General features: G+C 50.2%; 1 protein-coding gene across 2 annotated transcripts in view; it reads left to right on the top strand.

Annotated features, from left to right (window-relative positions):
- The window catches only part of USP43 (ubiquitin specific peptidase 43), a 61909-nt gene extending 37527 nt beyond the window's left edge, over nt 1-24382 (top strand). The window contains exons 10-15 of one of the 2 annotated variants that reach the window (XM_047090118.1): nt 3499-3576; nt 4562-4688; nt 4792-5125; nt 7925-8083; nt 9820-9984; nt 23343-24382. In XM_047090118.1, coding sequence (XP_046946074.1) covers nt 3499-3576; nt 4562-4688; nt 4792-5125; nt 7925-8083; nt 9820-9984; nt 23343-24382 — 1903 coding nt within the window. Of the gene's footprint in view, nt 1-3498; nt 3577-4561; nt 4689-4791; nt 5141-7924; nt 8084-9819; nt 9985-23342 lie in introns of both variants that reach the window. The other variant, XM_047090117.1, reaches the window with a different exon arrangement.
- Nucleotides 24383-26569: the final 2187 nt, after the last annotated feature.

The raw sequence follows: 26569 nt of genomic DNA, 5'->3' as shown, positions 1-26569 counted from the left end.
TGTTAGGCCCTTAGATACATTCTGTGTCTTCAACCCATAGGTCTGGCCGCTTTGAAGATGAGGGGTCACCGAGGTTCCCAGGGATTAGTTGACTCGCTCCTATGTGTGGAGCTAATGGCCGAGCCTGAACTGGAACCCATTTCCGCCTGAGCGAGAAACCCAAATGCGTTCAGTTAGGTCATGCTTCTGAATTGAGCCTGGATGTCCCGTCTGGGGTAGAGGAGAATTCTGCTCAAACCAAAGAACACTCTGGGTGCGACTGAGGCATAAAGCCGGTGTGCCCACCCCCACGGCCGTGCCAGGCAGCACCCACGGGCACCGTGATACCGGAGAGGCGGTTTCACTCTACGACTTTTCTAGCGCGTTTGCTCCTTTTCCCACAGACACAACGCGGTCCATCCCATCTTTAACTTCCTGGCTCGGTCCGCAAAAGCTGAACGAATCTATAACGTAGACGTGATATTGTGGTTTCCAATAAGAAATAGTATTGGGTCTCGCGACACAGAGCGCAGAAGACCCTTGGGATGCTTTTGGTGGTAACGGCCCCTTTCAACCACACCTGAGTTTATATGATTGTGGTGTCTTCTGGAAAGAACCTAAGGATGGGGCCTGGTTGCCAGGACAGCCAGTCATGTGATTAAAGGTTGGAACTACCAGTCCCATCCCCAGACCTCCGGGGAGCCAAGAGGGGCTGGAGATGGAATTCAGTCCCCAATAGCCGATGATTAATCAATCATAGGCATGATCGAAGCCGAAAGATCATGCCCTGAGCAGAAATCAAGAGTCGGACGCTTAACTGAGCCATCCAGGTGCCCCATGTAATATTTTTTTAAAACACGAAAGGCCTAGGGGCGCCTGGGGTGGCTCATTCGGTTAAGCATTTGACTTTGACCCAGGTTATGATCTCCCGGTCCGTGATTTCGAGCCCCGCGTTGGGCTCTGGACTGATAGCTTGGAGCCTGGAGCCTGTTTCAGAATCTCTCTTTCTCTGTCCCACCCCGCTCATGCTCTGTGTCTCTCTCTCTGAAAAATGAATAAACCTTAAAAAGAAATTAAAGGGGCGCCTGGGTGGCTCAGCCGGTTGAGCGTCCGGCTTCGGCTCAGGTCATGATCTCGCGGTCTGTGGGTTCGAGCCCCGCGTTGGGCTCTGTGCTGACAGCTCAGAGCCTGGAGCCTGTTTCAGATTGTGTCTCCCTCTCTCTCTCTGCTCCTCCCCCGCTCGCGCTCTGTCTCTCTCTCAGAAATAAACATTAAAAAAAATTTTTTTTAAAAATTAAAAAAATTAAAGGCCTGTTTGCCTCTCCCCCATTAGAGACCCGTATCTCCAGGCTAAATTTATCCCTGAGATACAGCCTGCCTCCCCCACCCCCACCCCTGTCCTGCTTAACCGTCTCTCAGATGTGCCATCCAAACGTTTGCTGCTCGGAACTCTTCCTGCTCAAGCCTCTCCTCCTCCTCTCCTCCTCCTGTCTCCTGGGAGGAGACACATGGTGGCCATGTGTCTACTGAGGGACCCAAGCTGGAAACCTGACAGCCATTCTTGTGTCCTCTTCCTGATTTTCCCTCACCTTCAGCCCATCCTCAAGCCTTCTTGTTCCGAACCCTGGCAGCTACTCAGCTCTGCTCCCCGTGTCCACGTTCACCGCCAACGCCTGGGTTTGGGCCCATGGAGCCTCTTGGCTCGATGCCCCGGGAGCCTCCAGACCAGGGGCCCTTCCCTCCCTTCCCTCCGGTGGCCCACGGGGTTACGGTCCACGCTTCCGGTGGCAGAGCTCGCCACCCGCCCCTATCTCCCTGTGTGGGTGGCGTGCCCCTCACCGGGCTGAGGTCATTCCAGCGCAAGCCCTGCCCTCTGCTCCCGCCGAGCCCTCTGCCTGCAGGGCCGTTCTCCCCACCACTCTCCACTCGCCTGGCTGTCTCCTGCTCATCCTATGCAGGAAATCTCTGGGCTCACGGCAGCCCTGGTGTCCTTCCTCCGAGTCCCTATAAACGCTCTGGGCACTCGCAGCCATCGCTTATGCGCGTCTCTCCCGTTAGACGCTGAGCTCCGTCAGAGAGGGTAGAGGGTAGGGATCGTGTCCGTGTGATGCTTGGAATCTCACCCTCCCTCCATAAACCCCGAGTGCTGCCCTCTTTCCTTTGAGTGAAGGCTGGGATCAGGAGGGGAGATCGTGCTGTCTCCTGAACGGTGTTTCCACGCGAGGGGCAAACTCCACGTTGTTAGACCCATACCTCTCCCTTTTTTGCGCCCCCAGGGGTTTTGTAGGACAGAATTCGGGCCTGAAGCTACCAGCTCTTTCTGCCCTCCCAATGTAGATGCCAACCGAAAAGTAGACTGAGGGTTGAGGCCGAGGGAGCTCAGTACTTTGGGTTTATCCGTGAGGCTGAGTCGAGGATGTGGCTCAGATGACAGCGTATCCTGTCTGTCGACTGTTTCCCCAGAATGGAATGTCATTGTCTCCCGTCAGCAGGGCTCGCTGAACTGGGAGGGCTCGCCCCAGACACACCTCGTTCCGTGCCCCCCCCACCCCCTCTTGCTCAGCACGCTGTTAACACAATTCCAGCCCAGACCTGGCAGTGCTCACCTACAGGATTTTGTACCTTCCGTGAGCTCAAAGCCTGTTTTAGAATGCTCCTGGTGACAGTTAGGGACGCATGTGACACCCCCACTTTTTTCTTGTGATACATTATTTACTTATTTTTTACTATTTACTTATTTTGAGAGAGAGAGAGAGACAGAGACAGAATACGAGTGGAGGAGGGGTAGACGGAGAGGGAGACACAGAACCCGAAGCAGGCTCTGGGCTCCGAGCTGTCAGCACAGAGCCCGATGCGGGGCTCGAACTCACGAACCGTGAGATCATGACCTGAGCCGAAGTAGGATGCTTAACCGACTGCGCGCCCCAGGCGCCCCTCTTGTGATACATTCTAAACGCTCGGGTACAGACAGACGTTGTCGTCACTTGTCTGTGTCTTGTGGATTTCGGGACAAAGCTTCGCCCTCTCTGCTCGCTCCTTGACTCGTCTGAAACGGGCTGAGCCCAAGCAGCTGGGAAGAGCTTATGGGTTGGTTTACCCTGAGAGTTTCTGCGTCTTTGAGGGTCCGGAAGGGGAAGGCCTTTGAGGCCGTGGATGCGGTCGAGAGGTGCCTGTTCCGCATTGCGGTAGAAGCAAAGTTAGAGGCCCTTAGGAGGCGTCGTCGGAATTGGGGCGTCACATAGGACACCCAGGTGGCACTGCCCTCTAGACACCGAGAAGATGGCTGAGGCTTCAGTGGGAGAGTGGATCTGTGTCCTTGCTCACAAGGGAGCCAGTGGAGAACGGTCAGGGGTGGTGGGTTCCGGACGAAGCCTTCAGCAGACCCAACTCCCCAGATGCCCAGCCTCGGTTACCCTCAGTTTTGCTGCTTCTGTTTGGAACAGCGGGTCCTGGGGTTGGAGGCAGAGGTGTGGGAAGGAGGCCCCGTGCTTTCTGATGGGCTCCCCGTTCTCTCCTCAGGGCTCTGCACCCCAGAAGGCCAGGAGGCCCCCCGCACGTCAAACTGGCCGTGGAGTGGGATAGTGATGCCAAGGGGCGGTGAGTTCAACAGCACTGGGCTCCAGCGGGGAGGAGAGAAAGGCCTGCCTGTACGCATAAGTCTGCCTGTGCCCGGTTCCCCCCAATGTGACTGAAGGCAGTGCACACGCCTCCTTAATCCCACGTGATCCAGGCCTTTGAGAAACGCTAATGACAATTGTGTGCATTAAAAAAAATTTTTTTTAATGTTTATTTATTTTTGAGAGAGAGAGAGAGAGAGAGCGAGCACAAGCAGGGGAGGGGCAGAGGGAGAGGGAGACACAGAATCCGAAGCAGGCTCCAGGCTCTGAGTTGTCAGCACAGAGCCCGATGCAGGGCTCGAACCCACGAACTGTGAGATCATGACCTGAGCCGTAGCTGGGTGCTTAACTGACTGAGCCACCCAGGTGCCCCCTAAGTTTCTGGTTTTTTTGAGCATGCCCTGTGTTGGTCAAGTGAACCTTGTGGTCCAAGAGGACTATTCCAGGTGTATCCTATAAGTCTGCATGCCAGTTAGCAGGAAGGAGAAGGGAGAGGGCCAAGAGATGCTTCCTTTTCTTAAAGGGCACTTACCAGAAGGTTCATACATCACTTTTTTATTGAGGAAAGAGAGGAAAACAAAAATTGTGGGGCAACCAGCAGCTTCTAGGACATGTGTTTTTTGTTTGTTTTTTAGAAATTTTTTTATTTTTTATTTTGGTTTTTAATTTTGTTAATGTTTATTTACTTTTGAGAGAGAGAGAGACAGAGACAGAGTGGGGGAGGGGCAGAGAGAGAGGGAGACACAGAATTGGAAGCAGGCTCCAGGCTCTGAGGGGCGGGTCTCGAACTCACAAACCGTGAGATCGGTTGTGGAGCTGGCTACCAGCTGGAGCTGGTAGGGGAGACCCCGGGAATTCTCGTCAAAGAGAGTGAGCGCCAGCTGGGGCGGCTTGGCCTCCCTGGTGGGTGCCGTGAGGAGCGACAGGTGAGAAGCCCCAATGCCGTCGGCTTCCTCTCCCGGCAGCCTGTTCGGGAGCCCCCAGGAGGAGCGGGTCCAGGACGCGGAGAGCGTGTGGCGGCAGCAGGAGGCGCACCAGCAACCCAGCTGCACCCTGGACGAGTGCTTTCAGTTCTACACCAAGGAGGAGCAGGTGTCTCCCGGAGGGAGGGTGCACGCCCGGGGCTGCGAAGGGGGCGGGTGGCCGCGGTGCGGCGGAGCGGGGTGTCTCACCGTCCCGGTGGTTTCCTTTCCAGCTGGCTCAGGACGATGCGTGGAAGTGTCCACACTGCAAGGCCCTCCAGCAGGGCACGGTGAAGCTGAGTCTCTGGACCCTGCCTGACATCCTCATCATCCACCTGAAAAGGTTCTGTCAGGTGGGCGAGAGGAGAAACAAGCTGTCCACGCTGGTGAAGTTTCCGCTCTCCGGCCTCAACATGGCCCCCCACGTGGCCCAGAGAAACGCGGGCCCCAAGCCCGCGACAGGCCCCTGGCCTTCCTGGGAGCGGCCGGCCTGCCTGCCCGCCAGCTGCCCGTGGGACTTCCTGTACGACTTGTATGCCGTCTGCAACCACCACGGCGGTCTGCAAGGTGGGCATTACACAGGTGAGCCTCGCCTCCCGGATCGTGGCGGCCGTGGTCACGTGTCCGTGACTGCGGCCCGAGCTCCAGGATGCCCCGGGAAGAGGTGCCCCCGCGAGGCCGAGCTTACCCCGGCACTGGGCATACGCAGACCCCTCGGCCGCCGCACGTCAGGCACCTGCCAGAGAGCAGGGGACCGGGTCCAAGCCGTAACGTTGAGTTGGGATGGTGGTTGGAACATCAGCTTAGCTGCAGCCTGAGCGTTTGGCCCCAGCAAATATGGGAGGGCCACCGATGGAGCCCGAGAAAGGCGCGTTAATCCTCGTCTGTGGTTCAACACACGGTGTCTTATTTATCAGGTCTGGTGTTTTTTATTTCTGGGGCATACGTTTAACTGCCCTCCCTCAGAGGAGCTTGAGAGGGGTGGAGAGCAGCAAAGACGGAGACAGACGGCTGGGTGACTAGTTCACGATCAGGCACCATGGCCTGTGCTATTCGAGAACAACAGACTGTGTCACGGGAGAAGATGCTTTACGATGTTTCATTTTCGTTCTTGGGAAGTGCACTGTTTCTAAGGTTCCAAGGTAGCTTCGATTTGGAAAGCACCGGGCTGGGTGGAAAATCTGGGACCATCACTCATTCTTTCTTAAGTCAAACTTCAGACACAGCCAGTAAACAGGCATTCAATGCCTGGCATTATGAAAGGGTTTGATTGATTGTTTCTGTGATAGAGGTAAGGCCCCTCTGAGGATAGCGCCTGCTCTCCAAGAGCTAAAGGAATGAGCTGTGTGAATAATGGGCTAATGGGAGGAAGACCATTATGGGCTACTAGCATGGGCAAAGGCCCTGAGGCAGAGTTTGGTGTGTTTAAGAACTGATGAAAGCCCATCATGGCTGAAGTGTAGAGACCCAGGGGTAAGTAACACAAATGAGGCTGGAGAGGTGGGCACTACGTGTAGGCCGTGGACAAGAGTTTGCATTTTTTCCAAAGCGTAACGGGAAGCCATTACAAGGTTTTAGGCAAAAGAATAATAAAGACATAATCTAGTTCGCAAGTTGAGGGTGTAGCTCTGCTCTGTGGAAAACAGAGTAGAAGTTGGGAGTTCCGGTTAGGAATTTCTGGGGCTCAAATCAGAGATGGTGTTGGCCGGGACTCGGGGGACTCAGGAGGTGACAGTTGGGGTATTCGAGATGCATTTTGGAAGTCGAATCAGCCAGATTGCCTTTTGGACTGCGTGTGGGGTGGAAGGGAAGGGGAGGGCAAAGATGAGCCCCTAGGTGCCTGGTTTGGGTTGGTGCAGGGCTCAGCTAATGATGGCCTGCTGGCCAAATCCAGTCCAGTACCTGATTTTGCATAGCCTGCGAGTTAAAATATGATTTTTACATTTCAGAAAGTGGTAAAGTATATATATGTGTGTGTGTGTATATATATCATATATGTGTGTGTATATATATATATATATATATATACATATATATATATATGCACACAGAGACTGGCCATATGTGATCTGTAAAGCCTAAGCTATATATATATATATATATATATATATATATATATATATACACACACACATATATATATGTAATATATATGTAAATATATATAAGTATATATATAAATATATATAAATAATAAATAAATATATAAATATATATAAATAAGCTATATATATATACATATATATACATATATGTAATATATATGTAAATATATATAAGTATATATATAAATATATATAAATAATATACATATTATATATGTACATATATATAATATATATGTATATGTAAAAACATATATAAAATATGATTTTTACATTTCAAAAAGTGGTAAAATATATATATGTGTATATATATACATGTGTGTATATATACGTGTATATATATATACGTGTGTGTGTATATATATATTGTGTGTGTGTGTGTATATATATATACATATATATATATGCACGCAGAGACTGGCCATATGTGATCTGTAAAGCCTAAGCTATATATATTATATATATGTACATATATATAATATATATGTGTATATATAAACATATATATAAAATATGATTTTTACATTTCAAAAAGTGGTAAAGTATATATATGTGTATATATATACGTGTGTGTATATATATATACGTGTATATATATGTGTGTGTATATATATATTATATATGTGTGTATACATACATATATATATATGCACGCAGAGACTGGCCATATGTGATCTGTAAAGCCTAAGCTATTTGCTATGTGGCTCAGTGCAGAAAAGTGGGCTGACCCTGTATTCTTGGGTGATGGTACCTTTCACTGAGATGTGGAGGGAAAGGAAAAGAATGTTTTGTCACAATTGTTTCAAAGGTGGTAAGAATCTTACTTATGGACATTTTCCTAAATGTTTTGCTTTAGTTCTTAGGCAGGAAAGAAGCATACCATAATCCCAAAAGCGTTGTTTTCAGTGGCATACTGAATCAGAGATGTGCATCTCGAAACTTCTCAAGGAGCAGGGCGAATGGGGACATTATCGTCTGGCTAAATAATTCGGGGCTCCCTGTTACCGGAGCTTTTGCCCGAGCAGGGGTTCTAACGTAAGGATTCAAACTCAGAGTAACGGCACGCTTTTTATCAGTGAGCAGCTGGGTGTGTAACTGATTGATCTTTCTGATTCCACAGAACTCACTTCTGGCCCAAAACGGACGCCGATCTTTCCCACTCTGTTACAAACACGTCCGTTTTTCAGCTGTGCTGGCAAGAAACGCCTTTCTGTTTTGAAGGGGCTCCAATAACTGGCACGGGGGTTTTGGACTTTTGCAGCCTACTGCCGGAACTCTCTGGACGGCCAGTGGTACAGTTTTGATGACAGCACAGTGGAACCGCTCCCGGAAGATGAGGTCAGTACGCGAGGGGCTTACATCCTGTTTTATCAGAAACGGAACAGCATCCCCCCCTGGTCAGCCAGCGGTTCCATGAGAGGTACGTGCTGTCCCCCCGCAAGGAGAGGGGCACTGGGGAGGTTCCCTGTCACACATCAAGGACCAGGAGAGGTAGGCATGGGTCTGGAAGGGGGAGATCTGACTGCTGCTTGGAGACGTGGGTTCCCATTGGTAGGGATGTGCAATGCACACGGTAAAACCCAAGGGGAAAAGAATACGAATAATAATTTCACAGCAGGTGACTCTTGGTGGTTTTGGGATTTCAGGTTTCCAGGCTCCCTTGTATCGAGCCAGCCTTTATAATTAAGCTTGTGTGACATATTCCTGTGTCCGTCCTATTAGAAAGGGCGGGGCGGTTATTAGGGACTCCGGGTCTCAGCGGGAAAGGTAGCTGCTTAACCCCCTCCAGAGACACATCTAGTAAACAACCTCAGACTTGGAAGTCTGCAGGAAATTTTTTTTTTTTAATTTTTTTTTTCAACGTTTACTTATTTTTGGGACAGAGAGAGACAGAGCATGAACGGGCGAGGGGCAGAGAGAGAGGGAGACACAGAATCGGAAACAGGCTCCAGGCTCTGAGCCGTCAGCCCAGAGCCTGACGCGGGGCTCGAACTCCCGGACCGCGAGATCGTGACCTGGCTGAAGTCGGACGCTTAACCAACTGCGCCACCCAGGCGCCCCTGCAGGAAATTTTTAAAAAGGATCAAAGTTGACCTTTTTATGTGATTTGTTTCACTCTGCAATCCTATCCTTATCTTTGGGATGGGAGAGCTTTTTTTGTTTGTTCGTTTTAATTGCCTCTATGTTCTTCCTAATAATTATTGGAAGGCAGGCAAATTAAACCAAAATGCCCCAGGAGGTCTAAACCCTAATGCAAAGCCTGCCTTTCTCTCTTTTTTTTAAATTTTTTTAACATTTATTTATTTTTGAGACAGAGAGAGACAGAGCATGAACGGGGGAGGGTCAGAGAGAGGGAGACACAGAATCCGAAACAGGCTCCAGGCTCTGAACTGTCAGCACAGAGCCTGATGCGGGGCTCGAACTCACGGACCGTGAGATCATGACCTGATCTCGACCGAAGTTGGCCGCTTAACTGACTGAGCCCCCCAGGCACCCTGCCTGCCTTTCTCTTAAAGAAGATAGAACGAGTGGAAAACCTAGCCTGTTTAGAAAACTAGAGATGATGGCAAGTAATGTCAGGAAAAACTTTTTTTTTTAAGTTTTTATTTTTATTTTTATTTTATTTTTTTATTTATTTTTTGGGAAATGAAGGGGGGAGAGAGAGAGAGAGAATCCCTAGCAGGCTCTGCACTGTCAGTACAGAGCTGGATGCTCTGTGAGATCACGACCTGAGCTGAAACCAAGAGTTGGCCGCCCCACGGACTGAGCCCCCCAGGCACCCCAGGAAAAGCATTTCAGAACTCATCAACACGCTGACCTTTCGGTGCCCAAATGCCTTTCCCTAAATTTTCAGCTTGGTCACGTGCTAATCCGTAGCGGGTTTCTCCTCTGGTCATGACTTTGGCTTGTGTGATTCTGCTTGGGTTGTACCATCCCGGGGCTCGGGGGGGTGGGAGCCTGGCTTCCAGAAGCTCCTTTGGGGACCCCCGACGGGGTGGGGCTGGGTCCAGCCTCCCCTCTGGCTTCCGGAAGCTCCTTTGGGGACCCCCGACGGGGTGGGGCTGGGTCCAGCCTCCCCTCTGGCTTCCGGAAGCTCCTTTGGGGACCCCCGACGGGGTGGGGCTGGGTCCAGCCTTTCCTCTCTGTGTCCTACAGGTTCCACCAGCTCCTCCTTCTCGGATCACTGGCTCCTTCGACTCGGGAGCAGTAACAGCAGTGCGAGGGGGAGCCTGCTGTCCTGGAGCTCCAGCCCCGGCCCCTCCCGGCCCCCGGCGCCTGACCCTCCCGTCTTCACCAACGGCCTCTCCAATCAGGAAAAGGGTATGTCCTATCGTGTCGGTAAGATTGGCCGATTCTATTTTCACTTGCCTTAACGGCCTCTGCTCCTCGGCTTTGAGTGTGAAGGTGTCTGTCAGGGGCGCCTGGGGGGCTCAGTTGGTTGAGCACCCAACTTCGGCTCAGGTCATCATCTCACGGCTCGTGAGTTCGAGCCCGTGTTGGGCTCTGTGCTGACAGCTTGGAGCCTGGAGCCTGCTTCAGATTCTGTGTCTCCCTCTCTCTCTGCCCCTCCCCACTCGTTCTCTCTCTCTCTCTCTCTCAAATAAACATTTAAAACTAAAAAATAAATAAATAAATGGGGCACCTGGGTGGCCCAGTAGGTTGAGCGTCCGACTTCGGCTCAGGTCATGATCTCACGGCTCGTGAGTTCGAGCCCCGTGTTGGGCTCTGTGCCGACAGCCCAGAACCTGGAGCCTGCTTCGGATTCTGTGTCTCCCTCTCTGTCTGCCCCTCTCCCACTCATGCTCTGTCTCTCTCTCTCTCAAAAAATAAGCATTAAAATTTTTGAAAAAAAGTGCCCGTCGTTAGGAGAGACATCCATGTCTCCTATGGGGTCTTCTGTGACCTGCCCTCTCCCTCCGCCTCCTCCCCTGCCCGCTGCCTTCCAGCCGCAGGTACGTTCTTTCTCCGCTCCCTGGAGCGTGCCGTCTGATGGGGAAGATAACACGTAAACCAGTAGATGCGTGTAACGACCTGGTATAAAGCAGGGACAAGGGGAGGTAGACCATCAGAGGAATCCAGGCTGGGGGTGGGAGAGAAAGGACGCAGGGGCCTCGTTAGAACAGGGCGGGTGGGGAAGGTTCTTCTGCAGTGACAGCTTTGGAGCAGACACCTGAGAGACAGAGAGGGAGTGGTGGAGAAGGTTGGGCATGTGCTCCAGGCAGGGGAGCTCCGAGGTGGGGGTGAGTGTGGGATGCGTGTGAGAGGCAGAGGGATGGGAGCAGTGGCCAGAGAAGACAGCTAGAGATCAACGGACCGGGGCTCAGCGCGCCTTTGGCTCGTGGTACAAAGTTGGCTTTTGGCCCCCAGGGCAGTGAGTAACTATTGGGGAATTCTGAGCTGGGATTTATATTTTCACCAAGTCTGCTCTGGGACTCCGTCACAAGGGGGCGGGACAAGGGTGGGAGGCCAGGTTGGGGTGCTGACTGTGGTCATCTGAGCCAGAGAGAGGCCGAGATGACGGCAGCGCGTGTTTATATTTTCTTCTGGGACATAGAGCACGTTGGCCTCCGGACGATCCAGTTAGGATTCAGGTGATCCTCTCCCTAGAGGGAGAAAATAATGGTGGTGCAAGAAAGGCAGGGGATAACTACAGAAACAGTCCGTCCGGAAAATCTCAGAGCACGCGTGCGCATGCCTGTGCGCCCCTTTGCTCAGAAAGCACCAGCACGTACTAATTACTTACAGTTTCCGTGTGTCCTCTTAGCTCCTGAATTAGCTTTTAAAATAAGATTTTTCGGTGGCGCCCGGGTGGCTCAGTCGGTTAAGCATCCAGCTCTTGATTTCGGCTCAGGTCATAATTCCAGGGTTCGTGAGATCGAGCCCCACATCGGGCTCTGCAGTGACAGTGCAGAGCCTGCTTGGGATTCTCTCTCTCTCTACCCCTCCCCTGTTCATTCTCTCTCTCTCTCTCTCTCTCTCTCTCTCTCAAATAAAAAAGTAAGATCTTTTTAATGTAGGTATGATATATATACAGAGAAGTGTGTTAATCACAAATGCACATCTAATGAATTATCCTAAAATGTACACATCCACATAACCATCACCCAGATTACGAAATAGAACGTTGCAGGCCCTCCCTACCCCCTTGTATCTCTCTCAGTCGTTACTGTTTCCCTCCTTTCCAGAGGGGGGGGACTATTACTCTGACTTCTGATGCCATAGATCAGTCTTGCCTGTGTCGGAACTTGATGTAAACGGAGTCATACAGTACATATATTTTCCTGTTCGGTTTCCTTTGCTCAGCACCATATCTGTTTAAATTAATGTATGTTGTTGGGGCGCCTGGGTGGCGCAGTCGGTTAAGCGTCCGACTTCAGCCAGGTCACGATCTCGCGGTCCGTGAGTTCGAGCCCCGCGTCAGGCTCTGGGCTGATGGCTCAGAGCCTGGAGCATGTTTCCGATTCTGTGTCTCCCTCTCTCTCTGCCCCTCCCCCGTTCATGCTCTGTCTCTCTCTGTCCCAAAAATAAATAAACACGTTGAGAAAAAAAAATTTAAATTAATGTATGTTGTGTGTGGCTTTATTCCATTGGTAAAAAAAAAAAAAAAAAAAACAGCCCTGGAAATAACTCAGCCACCTAAAGTTCTCTGCACAGACGTCTAAGTTCCCATGAGAGACAGACGCAGATAGACAGACAGAGACATTGTCGTCTGTTGACTGTTGATGATGGTCAGTAAACACCAAAAGCAGGGATTTGGGAAAGAAAGCACGGTGGGTGGGGTGGGAAGAACCACTTCCTTTTTTCCTGTGGGCTCGTGGATGGGCTGAAATCGATCTCAGAGGCCGATCTGGAAAAGTTTGGCTTGATCATCAGGGGAAGCACCTTGAGTTACAAATTTACAGATTCTTTTTTTTTTTTTAATGTTTATTCATTTTTTTTTGAGATATGTAGAGAGAGTGAGTGGGGGAGGAGCAGAGAGGGAGGGAGAGACACACACAGAACCCGAAGCAAGCTCCAGGCTCTGAGCTGTCAGTGTAGTGCCCGACGTGGGGCTCAATTTACAGATTCTTTTTTTTTTTTTAATTTTTTTTTTAAACATTTATTTATTTTTGAGACAGAGAGAGACAGAGCATGACCAGGGGAGGGTCAGAGAGAGAGGGAGACACAGAATCCGAAACAGGCTCCAGGCTCTGAGCTGTCAGTGCAGTGCCCGACGTGGGGCTCGATTTACAGATTCTTTTTTTTTTTTTTAATTATTTTTAAACATTTATTTATTTTTGAGACAGAGAGAGACAGAGCATGACCGGGGGAGGGTCAGAGAGAGAGGGAGACACAGAATCCGAAACAGGCTCCAGGCTCTGAGCTATCAGCACAGAGCCCGACGCGGGGATTGAACTCACCGCGAGATCATGACCTGAGCTGAAGTCGGACACTTAACCGACTGAGCCACCCAGGTGCCCCTCGATTTACAGATTCTTAAGTTCCTTGGTGATGCTGTAGAAATCCCTGTAAGACTGCCCCCACGTTATAAGAAGAGTTCATATTTTATTTACGTATTCTCTTGTGGTTGGATACTGGGGTAGTTTCTGGTGTGGGCTGTCACCAGTGGTCCTGCTGTGCGCATCTTTGCTCACATGTTTTTGTCGTGCGTTCGTCTGCACGAGGGTATCTGGGAGTGAGATTGTACCTGGGCGTAGCCTATGTGTTCATTCATCAGCTATTTACATCTTTATACGTTGTGTCACCGTTGTATCAAAGTGGCCAACAGGGCACCTGACATGTAGCAGGCTCTTGTTACGTTTTTGTGAGTGAATGCATGTGATGATACAATCTTGAGGCTACAGGTGGTTTTAGAGCATCTTTGAATCCAACACTCTGTTTCATGATGGTTTATGTGTCCCAGTTGGGTTAACTGTTCCTTAGGGCTTGGCATCTTGGCTCCCAGTGTTTCACAGTTAGAAAGAATACTGATTGGAGCGTCTCTACGTGCCTATGACATGTGTCTGATTTCCTTAGAGTGCGTTTTTGTTTTTTGTTTTTTTTGTGGAAGCCAAGTGTTTAACGTGTTATGTTCTGACCCACCCTGTCTCTGGACTTTCCTTTTCCCCTCTCATGATGCACATCGAGGCAGCATCTGGTGAACACACACACACACCAAAGGCATTCTTTCCCAAGCTTGTCCACCCCATCAGCATGAGCCTCTGACACGCTCATAAATCCATCCCAGTTCTGTTCCAGTGGCCTGGAACCTTAGGCCACGTCTCAGTTCTCCCGGGGGGAAGTGTATTTCACGCCTCCACTGGGAGGCAACTTTAAAATTTTTTTTTTTTAATATTTATTATCGAAAGACAGAGTCAGAGCATGAGCAGGGGAGGGGCAGAGGGAGAGGGAGACACAGAATCTGAAGCAGGGTCCAGGCTCCGAGCCGTCAGCACAGAGCCCGACGTGGGCTTGAACTCACAAACCGCGAGATCATGACCTGAGCCGAAGTCAGACGCCCAACCGACTGAGCCACCCAGGCGCCCCAACTGGGAGGCAACTTTAAAAGATGGCCCAGCTTTTCAACATGGTACTCAGCCCGGAGTCAGGCACAGCTTCAGAGAACCACCCCCCTCCCTGCCACCACTCCCCAAGAGACAGCACTAGGGCGGGAGGGGAAGGAATATGGACGAATAAGTTTATCCCAGCCCCTGGCCGGCATTTTACTTCTCCGTCTGGTCATCAGCATCTCCAAGAGGGTGAAACGAAAAGCCCTTTTGCAGAGGAGAAAGCCGAGGCTGGGAAGTCCCCAGGTGCAAGCTCGCCTCCTTGGAGAAGCGAGGGGTGCAGACAGACCCCGCTCCCTCTGGCTGCGGGCATCCTGCCTCTGTGGCTGCTAGCTATAAATTCCAAACTGGAGATCATGCCGTGCAGACCCCGCAAGAGCCTTGCTTCCAAAGGGAGCATTCCCTCTTGACGTTTGACTAAAATGGTGGTGGGCTTTGGAGCCTGTTGAGGTGGTTGAAAACCCAGCCTCGTTTTCTTGTTAGCGGTCAGCCTGGGCAACATCCGGCTCCAGCATATAAGTCTCCGTGGGGGGGTGGGTACCACCCAATCTCCCCCTGGGTTTGGGGGAGAGTTTTGTCACCGTCAACACGAGTACAGGGGACTAAGTAGCACGTAGTCCCCAGCGGGCAGGACCAGAGACGGTGTCGTTTCAGGACAGAATTGTCCCTGCCAAATGCCAAGCAGGCCTCTGGAGAGAAACCCTGACAGCTTGGGGACTTCATCCTTCCAGTAGCCCTAGTTATGGGATGTGGGAATGGGGAAGGCATTTGGACCAAAAGGGCTGGATCCAAGGAATATTGAAGGGGACTGCATCTTCTGTAATCGGGGACAGGTGTCAGGAGAAGCTCTCCAAGGAGAAGGATGTAAAAACACCTGACTTCTGCAAGTTTTTAATTTTTTTTTTAACGTTTATTTACTTTTGAGACAGAGACAGAGCATGAACAGGGGAGGGGCAGAGAGAGAGGGAGACACAGAATCAGAAGCAGGCTCCAGGCTCTGAGCCATCAGCCCAGAGCCCGACGCGGGGCTCGAACCCACGGACTGCGAGATCGTGACCTGAGCTGAAGTTGGACGCTCAACCGACTGAGCCACCCAGGCGCCCCAATATGTTGTGGTTTTATTATTATTATTATTATTTTTTTGAATGTCAAAATCAAGAGCCTGTCTTAACAAGGGGAGCATTCAGCCCATCTGTTTTTTTTTTAATTTTTTTTTTAATATTTATTTTTGAAAGAGACAGAGCATGACCGGGGGAGGGTCAGAGAGAGAGGGAGACACAGAACCCGAAACAGGCTCCAGGCTCTGAGCTGTCAGTACAGAGCCCGATGTGGGGCTGGAACTCGGGAACAGCGAGATCATGACCTAGTTCGAAGTAGGACGCTTAACCTACTGAGCCACCCAGGCGCCCCAGCCCATCCGTTTTTGATGTAACTGATGAGGTTTTGGGGTGATAGGGCATCCGGAGCCGATGGCCAGGAAAGAATTCTTGAAGACATCTTTGGTGCAAAAAAAGTGATTTTATTAAAGCATGGAGACAGGACCCGTGGGCCAGAAGAGCTGTCCCAGACCCTGTGGAGAGAAGGGTTATACATTTGGGAATTGGGGGAGGTCAAGTCCAAGGGAAGTTTCCGGTGAGATTTTCATATGCTAACGACTCTCAGGATCCTGAAGGCCTGGCTATGGTCAAGCTAAGGTGGTTTTTGCCTCTAGCAGAGCCTGGGGAATATCTCACACGTCCCACCTGCCAGGAGGGCTGATGGAGGGGGGGGGGGGGGTGTGCTAGCTTGTATTTTGTCCTCAGCCCACCTCAGCCTCCCTCATCAGTAACAACCCTAAACTTGATTTTGTTTCGTTAAAACACTTTTTTACTATTGTTTCTTTTTTTCCTTTTTCCTTGTTTTTTACTGAGTCGATCTCATTGGTCTTTGCTCTCTCTTTTTTCCCCCCTTTGTTTGGAAGTTCTGTTCTTTTCCATCTTGGGTTTTTTTTTTTTTAATTAATTTTTTAAATTTACATCCAAGTTAGATAGCATATAGTGAGTGCAATAATGGTTTCAGGAGTAGATTCCAGTGATTCATCCCCCTACATATAACGCCCAGGGCTCATCCCAACAATTGCCCTCCTCAATGCCCCTCCCCCATCTAGCCCATCCCCCCACCTACAGCCACCCCAGCAACCCTCAGTTTGTTGTTTGTTCTCTGTATTTAAGAGTCTCTTGGGGCGCCTGGGTGGCGCAGTCGGTTAAGCGTCCGACTTCAGCCAGGTCACGATCTCACGGTCCGTGAGTTCGAGCCCCGCGTCGGGCTCTGGGCTGATGGCTCAGAGCCTGGAGCCTGTTTCTGATTCTGTGTCTCCCTCTCTCTCTGACCCTTCCCCGTTCATGCTCTGTCTCTCTCTGTCCCAAAAATAAATAAACGTTGAAAAAAAAAATTAAAAAAAAAAGTCTCTTATGTTTTGTCCCCCTCCCTGTTTTTATATTATTTTTGCTTCCCTTCCCCTATGTTCATCTGCTTTGTATTTTATTTACTTATTTATTTTAATGTTTATTTATTTTTGAGAGAGAGAGACACAGGGTGTGAGCGGGAGAAGGTTAGAGAGAGAGGGAGATGCAGAATCTGAAGCAGGCTCCAGGCTCTGAGCTGTCAGCACACAGCCCGACGCGGGGCTCGAACTCATGAACAGTGAGATCATGACCTGAGCTGAAGTCAGACAGTCAACCACTAAACCACCCAGGCACCCCTGTCTGTTTTGTATTTTAAATTCCACCTATGAGTGAAGTCCTGTGGTATTTGTCTTTCTCTGACGGATTAGCTTAGCATTAATTGTTACTTATCCTTCCCAATGTGTAAATGCATTTTCCTATTATATGGATATGAGAAGCCAAGCTATTCCCTTCGTGCCTGCCTGCTGTCCTTCCCCCCAGCAAGATGTCTCCATGTTATCCCTCCCACCCCCACCCCTGCAAAGCGAGTGCTTTGAAATGCTTTTAGTGTCCCTCTGGTCTGTTTTATTTTTTAACCTTCCTTCCTTCCTTCCTTCCTTCCTTCCTTCCTTCCTTCCTTCCTTCCTTCCTTCCTATTATTTATTTTTGAGAGAGACAGAGCACAAGCAGGGGAGGGGCAGAAAGAGAGGGAGACACAGAATCAGAAGCAGGCTCCAGGCTCTGAGCTGTCAGCACAGAGCCCAACGCGGGGCTCGAACCCACAAACCGTGAGATCATGACCTGAGCAGAAGTTGGATGCTTAACTAACTGAGCCACCCAGGAGCCCGTATTTATTTTTTTTAAGTTTATTTATTTTGAGAGAGAGAGAGATAGAGAAAGCGTGAGTTGGGCAGTGGGGGGTGGGGGGAGGCAGGGTTGGGCAGAGAGAGAGAATCCCAAGCATGCTCTGCACTAGTCAGCGCTGAGCCTGACCCGGGGCTCGAACTCACAAACCGTGAGATGACCTGAGCCAAATTTGGACGCTTAACTGACTGAGCCCCACAGGTGCCCCCTGGTCTGTTTTAGAACCTCCCCTCCCCTCCCCTGGATCCCAAGCTCTCAGCTTCTCTGAGAGGGTTTCAGGCTCTGAGTGCCGTGCCTTTCCAGATCCCAAACATGCTCACGTCACTGCATATTCCCCGTCCTGGGACCACCTGCCCTGTTGCAGGTGGATGGTCCCCCTATGGCAGCCGCCATTGAACACCCCCCGTCTGTCTTCTTTCTGTTCCCCTCTGTCTTGAGGTCTGGGTTCTGATTCTTTAGTGTTTGGTCAGAGTTCTTTTCGGGGATGGGGGATGCGTGGCCACAAATATTTTCTTTCACCGGGGAGTGAATGGCAGCTTGGCTGGTTGGAGGGCTCTTGGACTGAAGTCCTTCCTTCTCTCTCCGGTGTCTGTAGATGTTTTCCCACGGTCTGCCAAGCCCCAGGGTTGCAGGTGAGAAGTGCTTTTTTTTTTTTTTTTTTTCCTTTTTTCATGTGAGAGTCACTTGTCCTTTCTGTCTGGAAGCTTTTGAGAATTTGTGGTTGACCTTGGAATTTAGAAACAACACTAGTATATGCCTGGGTCTGTGTTTTTGTTCATCAACGCTTCCTAGAACCCCCAGAACCTTTCAGGCTACAGATGCAGGCTTCCTTTCTTTTCTTTTCTTTTCTTTTCTTTTCCTTCTTTTCTTTTCTTTTCTTTTCTTTCTTTCTTTATCTTTCTTTCTCTTCCTTCCTTTCTTCCTTTCTTCCTTCTTTCCTTCCTCTCTCCTTTCCTTTTTCTTTCTCTTCTTCCTTCCTTCCTTCTTCCTCCCTCCTTCCTATTTATTTTTAATTTAAAAATTTTGTTTAAATCCAAGTTAGTTAACATATAGTGTAATAATGATTTCAGGAGTAGAATTTAGTGATTCATCACTTACATATGACACCCTGTGCTCATCCCAACAAGTGCCCTCTTTACTACCCAGCCCCCTACCCGCCTCCCCTCCAGCAATCCTCAGTTTTGTTCTCTGTATTTAAGAGTCTCTTATGGTTTGCCTCCCTCTCTATTTTTATCTTATTTTTCCTTCCATCCCCTATGTTCATCTGTTTTGTTTCTTAAATTCCTTGTACGAGGGGCGCCTGGATGGCTCAGTCGGTTAAGCATCCGACCTCGGCTCAGGTCATGATCTCACAGTTCGTGGGCTCGAGCCCCGCGTCGGGCTCTGTGCTGACAGCTCAGAGCCTGGAGCCTGCTTCGGATTCTGTGTCTCCTCTCTCTGTCCCTTCCCCTGCTCACACTCTGTCTCTCTCTAAAATAAATGTTAAAAAAATTTTTTAAATTCCATATATGAGTGAAATCATACGATATTTATCTTCCTATGCCTTACTTGGCTCAGCATAATACCCTCCAGTTCCATCCACGTTGTTGGCAAATGGCAAGATTTCATTCTTTATGATTGCCGAGTAATGCTCCATTGTATATATAGACCACATTTTCTTTACCCACTCATCCGTGGATGGACGTTTGGGCTCTTTCCATACTTTGGCTATTGTTGATTATGTGATGCAGGCTTTTCTTCAGGGTGGTGTTGTTTGGTTTATCGTCTCTCTGACTGTTCAGATTTCTGTCATTTGCCTGGTGGCTCCCCTGGGTCCGTTCTCTGTGTCTTCTCGCTTTTCCCTGTGACTTCTCTCTGTCACTTGGCTCTCAGGTGCGAGATACTGCCTTTCCCTGTATCTTTTCGGCCACTAATTTGAGTCTCAAATATGACCCTCCGTGCCTCCAATGCATTTACTGAATTGTAAGACCCGGAAGACATTTTTCAGTCCTCTCCTGCTCTGTATTTGAATCTCCCTGAGAGCTTATCTTTTGTCCATTTCTTCTGGTGGTGCCAGTTTATTAGGGGCCTCTTCTGATGGTTCTGTTTATTCTCTGACTATTGGATCAGAGAATATGTGTGCTGTCGTCTTCTTCTGCGTTTGCCCATTGGGGCTCCCCTCCACGCCCTCCTGAGCGAAGGTGATTCTTGGAGCGATAGAAGGGGCGGTGGCCTTGGCCCCCGAGGCAGCCTTTCCCCTCACCAGCCTCGTCCTACTGGCTTACTCTCAGAGGTGGACAAAGCTCAGCCCAGCTGAAGAGCTTGTCCTTACCCTCTAGGGTCCAGAGGAAAGTCAGGGGGTCAGACTTCAACCAGAGAAAGAGATGCCTCCAAATACAGAGAAGGAGTCAGCAGATGAAGAGCCTCTTGGGGAACCTTTTCTCCCTTGGTTACAGCCACGGTGGTCTCTCTGCTGCTTCCCTGACCCACCAAGCTCACTTGTGCCTCAGGGCCTTTGCACTTGCTGTTTCCTCTACCTGGCGGCTGTTTTCCCCCATCTCCACGTGGCTTCCTTCTCCCTTTCACTCTCCTCACTCCGCAGTCACCACGCTGTATCCCACCCCCCTTACCCTGCCTCGTTCTTCGTCATAGCTCTTAGCACTATATCCCATGACATCACTTGTTGTTGCTTTCTGATGAACCCCACAGGGACAAGCACTTTGTGTTTTTTTTCCACAGCTCTATCCCCAGCGGTGAAAACACGTCCTAGGCACACAGTGGGCTCTCATTACATGTGTGTCAAATGCATGAGTGGGTGGCTGTCAGAGGAAACCCTTGTACAGCCTGAGAGCTGAGAGCACTGGACCAGGAGTCTTGTCCTAAGGGCTGGGGGGGCCCGCCCCTTGCTCACAGCACACATCGTGAGGTCAGATCGATGCCTGGTTTCATTAGCTAGGATAAAAAGCCACATAGGAACAGATGGGGCATTTCTCAGGGTAGCATCTGCTGTCTTTGCAGTCACTCATGGGTGGGGCCTTGGGTGGGGGCCATGCCCACCAGCCGCGTGGGCGCCATCTGTGTGAGGAGGCCTCGCAGGACCTGGGAAGCCTGTCCTGCAGGCTCTGGGACTCATAACCTTCAGGAAGTACTTGACCATTCATGTCCTCCATGTGGCCCAAGGCTCTAGACCCTTCCTTCCTGGTTCTCCAGCCAACTGGGCATGAGCAAGGCCACAGATTCCATCCAGGGCAGGGAAGTACCCTCCCTCAGGCATTTCTGAGCGCCACCTCTGCCTCTGGCTCCCAGCCTCCAGGAGGTCCCCCCGGGGAGGAGCAGGGGGAGCACTTCCCCCCCCCTTGGAAGGGAGACGTTTGTGAATGGTGACACTGCATCAGTGTGGGCACTTAACTCGTCCCTTCTGCTCTCACACTGGCGGCCAAGGTGCCTCCTTGCTGCCATCTCGAGGAAGAGGCGGAAGGAAGGGCTTGCATGGGCATCTGCGGCCCCTGTGAAAGGGAGCTGCAGGGGTGACGTGGGCCCGGGCCCCAGGCCTTTCATCCGGGAAGAGGGGACGCACTGCCAAGCCACCTCGCCACCTGCCAGGCCGCCGGCTGTGTTACCTCATTTCGAAAAGCCGAAAGTCACAGCTTTATCCTCCTAAGAAAAGCAGTGCTTTCTGCCCTTCCCAGGGTTGCAAAGAGGGAAAAACAAAAAACCTGCTTATGTGTCTCAGACCCCAGCACGTTTTATTCTCCCGAGGTATGGGGATTTAATGGTGGGCCATGGACAGTGAAATTACAAAATATTTGGGGTGAAACCATGTCTATTGCTAGCTACAGAAATGCTTTAAAGAAAACAATACCGAGTTGGGGGGAAAAAATGTAGGCGATTAAAAACTACCGGAAATAATCCGTGGAAGGTAAAATTCCCCAGGAACCTCGGAGATGCTGCCCAACCCCTCCAGTCATTGCTGGGCATTGGGACTCTGCCTCCTGGTCATTTCTTCCCCAGGGGCCTGGCTGATGTGTCCAGCGCTGTGCTTTCTCCACCAGAGTACACTGAGCTGTTGCCTGTCCCCTGACAATCCCAAGTCCCTTTGCACATGGCTCGTCCCAGGTGGCTGTGCTGCTTACCGGGGCTGTATTTGTGGTACGGTCCTCGCTCGTATAGGGCTTGCTCTCCTACTCCATGATACAAGCGGTCATCTGGGGGCAGAAGGCTTGTAGGGTTGACCTCAGGCCTTTCTCTAAACGCATGAGACTGTCTCTCCACCATGTGGGTTGTGTGTTTCAGGTGAAGGTTCTTTCCCTCTGTGATTACAGGCATCTTATAAATGAAGGCAGACGCTGCAAGTTGCTTTTCTTTTATTTTCACTTTTTATTTTTATTTTTTTATTGTATTTTCTTTTTTATTTTCTTTTTATTTTCACTTTTATTATTGCGTGAAAATACTTATAACAAAGTTTATCACTTGAAGCTTTTTCAAGTGCACATTTCAGTGGTATTCCATACATTCCCATCGTATCGTAGCCATCACCACCATCCATCGCTGTAACTCTTTTCATCTTGTAAATCCGAGAGCCTCTGCCCATTTCACAATGACACCGCACCCTCCTCATCCCCAAGTCCCTGGCAACCGTCTCTGTACTTTCTGTCTCTCTGGTTACGACCACTCTGGGTACCTTGTGTGGTGGAATCATGCAGTATTTGTCTTTTTGTGACTGCCTGTGGAGGTCTCTTGAGATTCCATATGAATTTCAGGATGGATTTTTCCATCTCTGCAAAAAGCCCCGTTGGGATTTTGATAGGGATTTGCATTGAAGCTGGAGATCAATCACTCTGGGTAATGTTGCCATTTTAACAATATTTAAGCCTTCCAATCCATGAACATGGGATGTCTTTCCATTTATGTCATCTTTAATTTCTTCTTAATGTTTTGTAGTTTTTGTTATATAAATCTTTTACCTCCTTGGTTAATTCGTAAGTATTTTATTCTCTTTTTTAAAATTTTTTTTAAAGTTTATTTATTTTGGAGAGATAGAGACAGCATGAGTGGGGGAGGGAAGGAGAGAGAGGGAATTCCAAGCAGGCTCTGCATTACCAGTGCGGGGCCTGATGCGGGTCTCCAACTCATGGATCTGGAGATCATGACCTGAGCCAAAGTCTGACATTTAACGGACTGAGCCACCCAGGCGCCCCTGATGCTATTGTAAATAGAAATGTTTTAGTAACTGATGTTTCTTAAGAAAAAACACACATCCTTGGTTATGTGTGTATTCCCTTTAGAAATGTTAAGATTTAGGAAAGAATTAAGAAGAAAATCAGCCACACAGCATCCCATGGCCCCCTCGACACCTTGTCATCTTAGTTATTTCTACAAACTTGTTTGTATGTTTTCACATGCGTGTGTCACGCACACAAGTATGTATTTTTGCAGGTTGGATTACACTGTTTTTCTAGACTCCGTTTCTCGTTTAGCTCTTACACATGAAATGTGTCTTTCTAACCATACACAGGGGTTGCAGAACACAGAAGGCAAATGTAAGTGGGAGCTCTGATAAAATTAAACGCACAATTTATTAATTTTTCCTTTTGGCCCAGGATAGGGTATCTGAGAATCTCACATTTGAAAGGTACAGGCACCTAATTTAACCTGGAAAAGGAAGGACTTTTGCTGAGCGTTTGCGAACATTGATGCTTCCGAGGGCTGGGACCTCAGTGTCCTGCTCACTGCTGTGTCCCCGACGGCCAGCACAGTGCCCGATACTTCAGGGGTGCTCAGCCATGGTCTGTTCGATGGCGGGCATGGTCACGCCTTGCAGCTGGGAGGGGGATTTGGGCACTGATGCTATTGGTGTCTCTTACAGGAGAGCTGGAGTCCAGGCGTCTGGTACGGGGCGTACGAGGCCGAAGCATCAGCATGAAGGAGCCTGCGCCTTCCAGAGCCAAGCAGGGAGCCTTCAAGACCTTGCCCCTCCGCTGGTCTTTCGGACCCAGGGAGAAACCTCCCGGTACATCTGTCGAGTTGGTGGAGTACTTGGAGTCCCGGCGGAGGCCCCGATCCACCAAGCTGTCCATCGTGCCGCTGTTGACGGGCGCCGCCTGCGAGGACGGGAAGTCCGCTGAGGGTGAAGACGGTAGGCCGGCCAGTGAGACAGTGCTGGCCCGAGCGCCCTGCCCCTCAGGACACCCCAGTCCCTGTGCAGCCCCCGGAGCCTCAGATGGCCTGAATACAGCCAGGAAGGCCAAGGAAAATGCGAGTCAGGATATCAGGCTCCCCAGACGGTTTGACCTGCCCCTCACGGTGATGCCCTCAGTGCCGAATGAGAAACGAGCCCGGCCGGAGGGCCAGAAGACGGCGAACTGCAAGGGAAGTGGCCAGGCAGGAAGCCTCAGCACAGCACCCTCCCCCACAGAGGCGCTGAGCAGCACAGAATTATCTAGAAACAGTGCAGAGAGCCGCCAGCATACCCGCATCAGAATGAGGGCTAATGTGGACGGCAGGGACGTCCCCCAGGGGACCCTCACCCTTCTGAGGTCCGTGTTTTCCAAGAAGGAGAACAAATCTGAGAGGCCAGAGGTGGCCCCCCAGGCGTCCCCAGTGTCCCTGGTGAGCGGCAGGCTGAGCCCGGCTGTGGATGAGCACTCTCGGGGCTCCTCTCCTTCCCCCCGGATTCAGGAGAGCCTGGCCAGAGCCCCCATCACCCACTTGGAGAGGGATGTATGGTCGGCTCCCAGCTCTCTCCGCCTCCCTCGCAAAGCCGTCAGGTCCACGAGGGCCAGTGCCCTGGGCGCGTCCCAGAGGACTGTCCCGGGGGAGCACACTCCTTTGGGCACCTTGCAAAAGGTGAAATACCACACTCTTTCCTTGAGTCGGAAGAAAACGTTACCCGAGTCCAGCTTTTGATGGCGTGTTCCAGCTTGGTGTGAAGCTGGCATTCTCATGACTGAGCAGCTTGTAAGAAGCTCGAGTGTGTGGAGAATGGGCTTCCGGGAAGCCAGTTGTCTTGGGACCCCGGAAAATAAGTTTAGTTTTGTTTTGTTTTTTTTGTTTTGGTGTCCGCATCTGGATTTCCAAGATAGCATGTCCAAATACTTTCCTGAACCGTTCGGTGCTTTTATCCGTGCAAGCCACCAGAGGGTGCTGTTGGGTCAGCCTTACTATTTCAGGGCAAGACCTGATTGGTTTCAACAATTCCAGGGCGTGAGTCCCTACACTCGAGAGTGATTTGGGTGTGGGCCAGCTCGACAGCCCAGCAGAGAAGAGTCTGCAACATCGAGTCAATTCTTGTCATTGGCTTCTTGTTTTCAAACCTCTACGCGCTTCCTGAGATGAAACGTTCAAGACGCCAAACACACGATAAAGAAGGATTCTAGGGGAGGGATGGAACAGAAATGATTGAGACTTTAGGAAGATATTTAATATATAACAAAATAATTGTAGTATTTTGATACTAGGCATAAAGGAAGTTCTTTAAAAAAAAATGTGTAAGTATGAGACCTATATGCAATTTTAATAAAAGCCCATCAGTGAAACATGTGAATGGCTCTCTGAGTTATTCAAGTCTAACAAATGATCTTTTTTTTTTTTTTCAAAGACTTTATTTTTTAAGTACGCTTCACATTCAGCATGGAGCCCAGTATGGGGCTTGAACTCACGACCCTGAGATCATGACCTGAGCTGAAGTCGGACGCTTAACTGACTGAGCCACCCAGGCACCCCTCAAAGATTTTATTTTTTTAAGTAATCCCTGTACCCAACATGGGGCTCGAACTCACAACCCCGAGATCAAGAGCTGCCTGAGCCAGGGCCCCTGGGTGGCTCAGTCGGTTAAGTGTCCGACTTCGGCTCAGGTCATGAACTCGCGGTTCATGAGTTCGAGCCCTGCGTCAGGCTCTGTGCTGACAGCTCGGAGCCTGAAGCCTGGAGCTTGCTTCAGATTCCTCTCTCCCTGACCCTCCCCCACTCATGCTCTGTCTGTCTCTCTCTCTCTCTCAAAAATAACACAAAAAATGAGTTGTTTCCAAAATTTTAAAGTGTTTTTAAATAAAACGACTTGCCATCTTCTAAGGAAACAGCAGTCCCTTCAGGTCTGTCTCTGGAGGGTTTGTACTTACGAGGCTCGAGAGTCTGAGCCTGTCCCCACAGACCATTAGTTGACTGTCCGGTTTCCTAGAACTTTATTTTTTCCTTAGTAGCTGTTCTGACAAATATCCTGTCACTTCGTACTGGGAAGCTGCTACGTCTGACCCTAGTAGACCTGGGTCTATACTTAGTCTGTGTTCTAGAAATACTTCCTTTCTGATGGGAACCATTTGTTCAAGACCTCCAACTCCAGCCCAGCCACATGGCCCCAGAGGGCCACATGTATACCTGTAGACCCGTGTGGCTGCATTTCAGAAGACATCCAGGTTCTCAAGTGTGAACTGACAAAATCTCAAGCTGGATGTGGACGACACAGCTGTCCATGCCGTCTTGGGTTCTTCTGGGAGTCTAGGAATCCTGTTTCCTCCGGATCTTTCTCCTGTTGGTGCTCTTTTGTCATATTGGGCTCCCATGCCCTTCTGAGCCTAGCCTCCCTTCCTTTGTCCTCTAAAGGATCGGGTTGGGACTCAGATGTGCACCCCCCGGCTTCTTCCCTAGAAGACTTCGGCCTTTGGCATACTGTTGGACACCATGAACGAGTCCCAAGTGTTAGCGGTATTCTCCATACTGCACCATGGGCTGGAGATCTTCCCTGGGCACTGGACTTGGGAGGCTTACTAAGAGACAATACATGGACCCTGGTGGCTATATCTGCCATCCCAGGTCTTTACCAGGGATGCCCAAGGCCCCTTGGTGTCTGCCTTCCATGAGACTGCTTCCCCCTCTGCAGGGACCCGGCAGGAAAGGCTGGACGAACAAGAGTCTGGGAAAGGATTTTGATCTTTCCAGAATGAATCTTCATTTGATGGTTCTGCCTCTAGGAAAATTGGTCTGTTCTTATTTTCTGACAAGTATGCAACATTTCAGAGGGAAATAGGTCTAGCGCTCTCCTTTGGAAGTCATGGTCAATGTGAACTGGACCACGTTTGAGGCATTGACATCTCTGTT

This window comes from Lynx rufus, unplaced genomic scaffold, assembly GCF_022079265.1.
Source record: "Lynx rufus isolate CCGP_SWC_20201006 ecotype Redwood Valley unplaced genomic scaffold, mLynRuf1.p SCAF_28, whole genome shotgun sequence".
Classification (NCBI taxonomy): domain Eukaryota; kingdom Metazoa; phylum Chordata; class Mammalia; order Carnivora; family Felidae; genus Lynx; species Lynx rufus.
Note: the sequence above shows the minus strand (reverse complement) of the source record. Positions and strands in the feature narration are given on the sequence as shown.